Source organism: Limulus polyphemus, unplaced genomic scaffold, assembly GCF_000517525.1.
Source record: "Limulus polyphemus unplaced genomic scaffold, Limulus_polyphemus-2.1.2 Scaffold2507, whole genome shotgun sequence".
In the NCBI taxonomy this organism is placed as follows: domain Eukaryota; kingdom Metazoa; phylum Arthropoda; class Merostomata; order Xiphosura; family Limulidae; genus Limulus; species Limulus polyphemus.
This window is the reverse complement of record NW_013668117.1, coordinates 61,801-69,585: the sequence shown is the minus strand read 5'-3', so window position 1 is coordinate 69,585 and position 7,785 is coordinate 61,801. Positions and strand designations below refer to the sequence as shown.

Here is a 7,785-nt window from a genome sequence, read left to right as displayed (position 1 = left end):
TTAGTTAAGCTATATTTGGTGCAAAATTGGTTCAAAATTTAATCTCATAGCACCTATTTTTTATAAACTTATGGGGGGGGGGGAGAATTCTCCCATACCCGCATGGCATTAGCACAATATGTGTTGGCTTTTGATCTCACAAATTAGAACCCTCTTCTCAAACATTCTGCGTACGGACCTGTAAGTGTTGTGTTATGCCTTTTATATGCCAGTTTACAAGGTCAAACCCTCCACACATGATACAAATAAATGTCTCGAATCTTTTTACTTAGCTTATCAGGATCGTACAAGGGTTTATGATGTATACATTTTCTCTTTATAATCCCTGTTTATGTTATGTTACATAGAAAACCTTAGGGAACTATGGCCAAAATATCAAATTCTACAGTTTCTCTTCTATGCTTTGCTAATTAATATACTTGTTTTGGCTTCCAAACATATTTTAAAAGACCTGTCTGCGTATATTATGTATAGATTCATAAAAACACAGTTAATGTCCTGTATGGAACCAGAGTTATTTTATTGCACGCAGCAACTAATCCGGAAATATAGATGTTACATGCGAAATCATGCCTTCCGTGTTTTAAGAATTACGGGAAAATTTATATTTCATTTTCCCCCATATCTTTGGAATTCCCCAGGTTGAACTGCTGATCCTGGAAAGTTTTGTACATGGTAAGGTCCAGAGTCAAACACGCACACTACGTGTATATGATCCAAGAAACTACACCAGTTTGAGTCGTTCATCATAACAAATAACGTGGCTTTAGTTTATGATACGAGTAATGTAGCAGTCGAGGTTTCAAGAGATAGATAATCCAGATTTTTTTTTAATAAACAGACCGAAGTAAATTTGATAATACCGGAATTGTGTCTTTCGTCGAGCTGTTAAACTAGACCGGTTTCGGAAAAATTCACTCGTCATCATCTTGTCCAGGATCTAGGTGCAACACAGAACCAAGTGCAAACAACTGATATTATTTCGATGTGTACTGTACTATACAGTAGTAAGTAGAATATTTTAAAATGCTATCTATAAATTTAAAAAACAATATATTAAAATATATTTTATATACCGTATTAATAGCAGTATTGTTTCAGACAATAAAACCAGAACACACAGCAAAAAGTAGTGTAAGATAATTGAGTAAATTAAAATTACTTTATCAATATATATATATAAAATCTGTATGCTGAAATTATCTTTTTCTGATAACGATTAGACAGTATTAAATGTAAAAAAAAACACTTTAATTTCAAGTTTGAAGCTATTCTGATTAGCGCATTGTTAAAGGAAGGTTAGAAAACTAAAATGAAAAAGTCCATTTCACTTTAGGAAATTCTGGACTTTTTTCATAAAAGTTCTTCATTATTTTTATTCCACACAGTTAAACTTTCACGAAGGCGATGTCTCTCGCTGGCTCAGCAGTTGTCTAAGGGCTTATAATGCTAAAATTTAGGTTTCGATACCTACAATGGGCAGATTACGAATAGTTCAAGTACAAAGGTGACAGGATCTAACAAGTATGTGTTCACGGTCGAAAATGTCACAAGCTGATGAAATTATGCATTATAGTTTTTTGCAATAACGTAATAATAGTATATCTAATTAGCTATATTCACTAGTGGGTTGATATTTAGTTTAGGTCTAAGTAGATAGCTTGCCCTGACCATAAATTAATATATTAATAACCTAATAAATCACGTTTTGGTAACATGACTACACATTTTAGTTCACTGTAATATCTATTCATATTTAAACCGGCCCCCCAGTGGCACAGCGGTATGTCTGCGGACTTCGAACATTAGAAACTGGGTTTCGATACCCGTGGTGGGCAGAGTACAGATAGCCCATTGAGGAGCTTTGTGCTTAATTTCAAACAAACAAATCATATTTAAACCACATTTCTAAGAGAGAGAACAACAACAACGTATTTTTAACCACTTTTGTTTATTTTTGCACAACATCATGGTTATAATGTACACCAGATATGTGTTTTCAAATTAAAATTCACCTGACTAACAGATGGCGAAAACCCACTTGTTAAATTAAGATAGAAAGCCGAATAACCTGGTGGTTTGGGCGCTTGACTCGCAATCTGAAGGTCACGGGTTCGAATCTCTGTCACCGAACATGCTCACCCTTTTAGCCCCGGAGGCGTTTTAACCTGGTGGTCAATCCACTTTATTCATTGCTAAATAGATATACCCAAGAATTGGCGGTGGGTGGTGTTCACTAACTGCCTTCCCTCTATTCTATCACTGCTCAATTATGGACGGCTAATGTACATAGCCCTCAAGCAGCTTTGGGCGAGTTTCACAAACAAACAATTATTTTGTTTTAAAAAGATGGAGTAAGAACGAGGTTTGGGATGAAACCGAAAACCTTACAGATTAAGCATATTTATTCGACCAAAAGTAATTTTAATTCTTCATTCAATTTAAATTCGTTTTTGTTTTGTTTTTTGTATTGAGGTTGTTTTAGTATTTCGTTTGGATTTGGTAATCTCTTATTTAATCAGCTTTCTGGCATTTTGAAAAAAACTAAATGTTTACATAAAGAGAAACGTTCTGATAGATAACCTGTCTATTGAAATGAGAGACGACGTTTCGGTACACTTGAAAGAATCTTCATGCCACAGTTTCAACAAGCACTTACCCATTAGAAAGACCCATTAATTATGTATATTAAATAATTCAGCATTTAGCTCATTAGCTGAATCTTTATAAAATTCTTAACATCTCCTCAAACTGCCATTTGAAGTATTTGTGATTTATTCAGTTGGGAGACGAATATGTTTGTTTCGCGAACGCTGCTTCAAGTCGTTCGGAATCAATAACTTACAACGAATTATTTTACTTTCGTTTTACTTTTTGTAAATTTCACATATATATATATATTTTCTAACTTGTCTGAAAATAATGTCAAATTTAAGAGGACATCGTGACAAATTCTCCCGCTGTTAAACAGTTATCCGTAAGAAAAATTCGGGGAATTTCGAAAAATGTTCTAAATGCATGAAATTTATTCATCGACCAAAATAACTACGTGAGCAGCGCCATCGTGCGATATACACTTGAAGTAAGTTAGTGAACTAGATAAACGAGCACCATTGCTTAGATCCTGTAGTTATTGTTAATATTTTTACAGTACAGCATTTTTGGGATAAAATAGCCTGAAGGTAGAAATGATTTGTTAATTTTTTTTCTACAAAAAATAAATACTGGTTGTCATAAAGAAAATTCCAGAAAAGTCACTTAAAGCTCATTTTACTATCCATGGTTTATTTTATTTCTTCAAAAGGGATACTTTTAAAAGCATTTTTGGGTTTATTATCGCATGTTCAATTTTTGGCATCTCTTTTATATGTAGGTTTAATCTTGCATCTTTAATTTTGATATCTCTACTATGATTCGGTTTATTCTTACGTATTTTATTATTTCTGGTCCCCTAGTATATTTATGTTTAACCTTACATCTTAAATTTTATATCTCTGTATAGCCTATTTGAGTTTAATCTCGCACCCTTAATTTTTATATCTTTGTATAGTACATCTAGGTTTAATCTTGCATCTATAATTTTGATATCTTTGTATAGTCTATTTGGTTTTAAGCTTGCATCTTTAATTTTGATATCTTTGTACAGTATATTTGGTTTTAAGCTTGCATCTTTAATTTTGATATCTTTGTACAGTATATTTGGTTTTAAGCTTGCATCTTTAATTTTGATATCTTTGTACAGTATATTTGGGTTTAATCTTGCATCTATAATTTTGATATTTTTGTATAGTATATTTGGTTTTAAGCTTGCATCTTTAATTTGAAAGAGCCATCCCAATACATTTCTTTTCCTTTATAAATACCTTATGTTTAATCAACACAGAAACTCGTTTTTAGGAGTGAAGCATAAACTGAGTCTGTATCATAAACGTTTACACACCATACTGTGAAGCGAAGCGAAATAACCTCACTCACAGCACCATGAAATAACCTTTGAGTGAGGTTATTTCATGATGCTGGCAAGGTTATTTCATGACTCTGAGTGAGGTTATTTCATGATGCTGGCAAGGTTATTTCATGATGCTGGCAAGGTTATTTCATGACTCTGAGTGAGGTTATTTCATGATGCTGGCAAGGTTATTTCATGACTCTGAGTGAGGTTATTTCATGATGCTGGCCAGCATCATGAAATAACCTCACTCACAGCATCATGAAATAACCTCGTCAGCAACACCATTTGTTAGTGAATGTCTAAATTATAAATTAAACAGAACGAACATGAATCGAAGCAGTAAAAAGCAGTATAGTATGCGTGAATTTATCGATGCATAAAACTGTAAGTGCTGAAATTGTATGTAATGTTTCGACCAGATTTTACCTGTTTGTTCAGACTAATGCTATTTTTCATAAAGAAACTATCCCTAGCGATAATACTTAAATAATAGACCAAGTTGAGCGTACATCGACCATTTAATGGATATTCTCTCAAAATCACTTGGTCAAAATAATAAATACGTCGGCTTGATGTATTAAAAGGTGGTGAGCTAAAAATAACGTACTAAGCTGTTTTATGCATTGTGCCAGTGAGCTAAATCAATCGTTTTAATTCATATTCCAACAAAGCAATGTGTATTACATGAGACTGGTTTTTAATAAGGATTTACAACAGTCGAGATTTTGTACGTATGTGTATGTACATATATAGTCAAATTATGCTATTTATACAGAGAGTATATAGGCGAAAATTGAGCACTATATAACAGTGACGAAATAAAACAAAATTCTTAAATGTCAGATTCAAGCCTAATGCTCAAATTGCTCCTTACCGCAAAATTCAAAATTGTTATGCTTAGAAAAAACGAAATTCAAATCCAAATAAAATACAATTCATTAATTATCAAATCAGCCCAATATCACGCCAGTAACACATATGTAAACCCAAAAAACTTACAAAAATGTGTAAGAAAATATAAAAGGTATATATAACTTTTAAGGTTATATGCTAGTCGACAGTCATAATAAACAAACCTTTTATCTCAAATGCAAAGAGGAACGTATACTTTTAGTAGTAGTTAGTGTGATATTTGTAGACAGAGAATCGTTGAAACCCTATTACGTGTTTTGTCGCCGTTTCTGAATATAAAATGGTAATGTAGCGAAAACCATATGATGCATTTGATCCTCCTCGTGTTGTTTCAACTGTGAAGTCTGCTGAAGGTGGTTTAGTGATACGGCGAACATACTCATTGTAACAGTTCTTCACTTAATTCCTTTAAAATAGCAAGTTACATCCAGAGTGTACTTGAATGATGTAGCTGATCATGTCCTTCCAATTATGCTGCATTTCAACCCCAATTAATAAGGATTCTTTAAACGTAATATTGTGCTTGTATTGTCCGAAATGGGTTAAAAATAGCACAACAGTGACTTCAATTATCTTATTTTAGTAACATTTCGAATAAATCAAAGCCCAGTTGAACATTTTTAAGATTAAACTTAAAGGCCACATTTGCTACCATGTCCAGCGCGGGCACCTATGAATTATTTGTTGACCATCCTTCTTGTTGGATGTATGGGACATCTCTGAATTAGTGGTTGTCCATCCCCCCTTGACAAAAGTATTGGACATATGTTGACCAGCTGTTGGCCAACCCCCTTGATAAACGTATGAGACATTTGTCAACCATTTATTGGCCATCCTCCTTAATAAGTGCACGAGACATCTGTGAACCAGTTGTTTGTCATCCTTCTTGATAAGTGCATGAGACATTTGTGAAACAGTTGTTGGCCATTCCCCTTGACAAATCTATGGGACATCTATGAACTAGTTGTTGGCCATCCGCTTTGACAAATGCATGAGATGTTTGTGAAACAGTTGTTGGCCATCCCCCTTGACAAATGTGTGGGACATCTGCCAACCCTTTGTAGGCCATCCTCTTTAACAAGTACATGAGACATCTGTGAACAAGTTTTACCATCCTCCTTGACAAGTGCATGAGACATCTGTGAACCAGTTTTGGCCATCCTCCTTGACAAGTGCATGATACATTTGTGAAAGAGTTGTTGGCCATCCCCCTTGCCAAATCTATGGGACATCTATGAAGTAGTTGTTGGCCATACTCTTTAACAAGTGCATGAGATGTTTGTGAAACAGTTGTTGGCCATCCCCCTTGACAAATGTATGGGACATCTGTGAACCAGTTGTTGGCCATCCTCTTTGACAAGCACATGAGATGTTTGTGGACCAGTTGTTGGCCATCCTCTTTGACAAGTACATGAAACATTTGTTAACAAATTATTGGGAATACTTCTTTTAACGAATTTTAGGCCTACAATAAAAAAATCTTACACAGTGATGAAACTTGATTCAAAACAGAAGTGGACAGCCACTATAGTAAGATATATGTTAATAACTGATGAACAATTTCTGTAACTGTTATTAGGTCTAAAAACGGCATACAGCTTTCCAGAGCTCTTACCAAATAGACTTCGAGTTTAGGAGCCACAACCAAATAAAGATTTTGTTCAGAGGAACAATATAGGCTTTGATAGAGTTCATAACACTAGTGATTTGCTCAACCATGAACACTAACGATCAATAAACAATGATGTAGGCTATATTAAAAAGTCCTTTTATAGTTAGTCGATATTTCCTCCTTGTTGCAGAGCCGTCTTTAACACCCAACTTTACTGGACAGAGATTCCTCCTAATGAATTCTGAAATAAGTTTAATCAACCAAGATAAACATCAGCTTACTAAATCCAGATAAATATCAGTTTAGTCGATCACAATGAATATCAGTTTACTCAATCCAGATAAATACATATACATCTACGGCCAGTTACTCATTTTCACCTCATTTTTTTAAACATAGTGAAAAAGAGGTAATGACTTCGTAGCCGAAAGACAACTACTGACAAGTATTTTCGTTTCTTAGAAGATAACATCCACAATATTATAGATAAATATGTATTCATTTTGTATTGTTTTATCAAGCAACCGACGACATTAACTTAGATATAGTTCATAGCTTTACAAAAATCATCAACTAGGTCATTAGTTCCGCCATCTGTAACATTTATTTAAAAAAATAGGGTAGACTAACGAGTATTCTGGAACGAACCGGATTTCAGTTTGCTGCAGCTTTTTTATCTAAAAAAAATCATGAAATTAAATGAACCTTATATACTCACCTCTAGCGGAAGTGACGTTAGGCAGACTGTGATTTAGACGACTCTGGTGATCCGTAAAACATTACACAATAGGATGTAATATCGTTCTGGTAGTGAGTTTCTTCAGAATCTGGGACTATTTGGGTATTTTACAATCCTGAGTTAGAAATAAAATAATCTGGGATATCGCCTTCACTTTGTGATTTATTTACAACTGATATATACGTTTGAAAGCGTGTAGAAACCAGGTTTCAAATGTCATTTTACATTTCAAGTTAGCATTTTAGTGTCCAAATTCAGTTTGTCGGGTCAGCGGTATTTCATTAAAATATTTGAATGGTATGATCTTCCTAATCCAGAACCTCGAGGATTAACCACACTCGCCGAACAATGAGATAATAGACTCGTGTAAAGAATTTAGGATAAAACCCGTAGAAAACCCAATTGTAGACCGGAGTTAAAACCTCTAAACTAGAAGACTGCTTTATTCTTAACTCGAACTAGAATTTAGCTGTTTTGGTACAAAAAGAACTTGACAAGAAAGCGTTACTTGGTTTGTTTGTTTTTTTGAATTTCGCGCAAAGCTACACGAGGGCTATCTGCGCTAGCCGT

The 7,785-nt window shown here is 34.2% G+C and overlaps 1 protein-coding gene across 1 annotated transcript in view; it reads left to right on the top strand.

The window, feature by feature from the left end:
* Window positions 1-901: 901 nt before the first annotated feature.
* Window positions 902-7,785, top strand: part of LOC111087704 (von Willebrand factor C and EGF domain-containing protein-like) — a 19,511-nt gene continuing 12,627 nt past the window's right edge. The window contains exon 1 of the mRNA XM_022395284.1: window positions 902-1,007. Within this exon, the coding sequence (XP_022250992.1) occupies window positions 986-1,007 (22 nt within the window). The 5' untranslated portion in view covers window positions 902-985. The remainder of the gene's footprint in view (window positions 1,008-7,785) is intronic.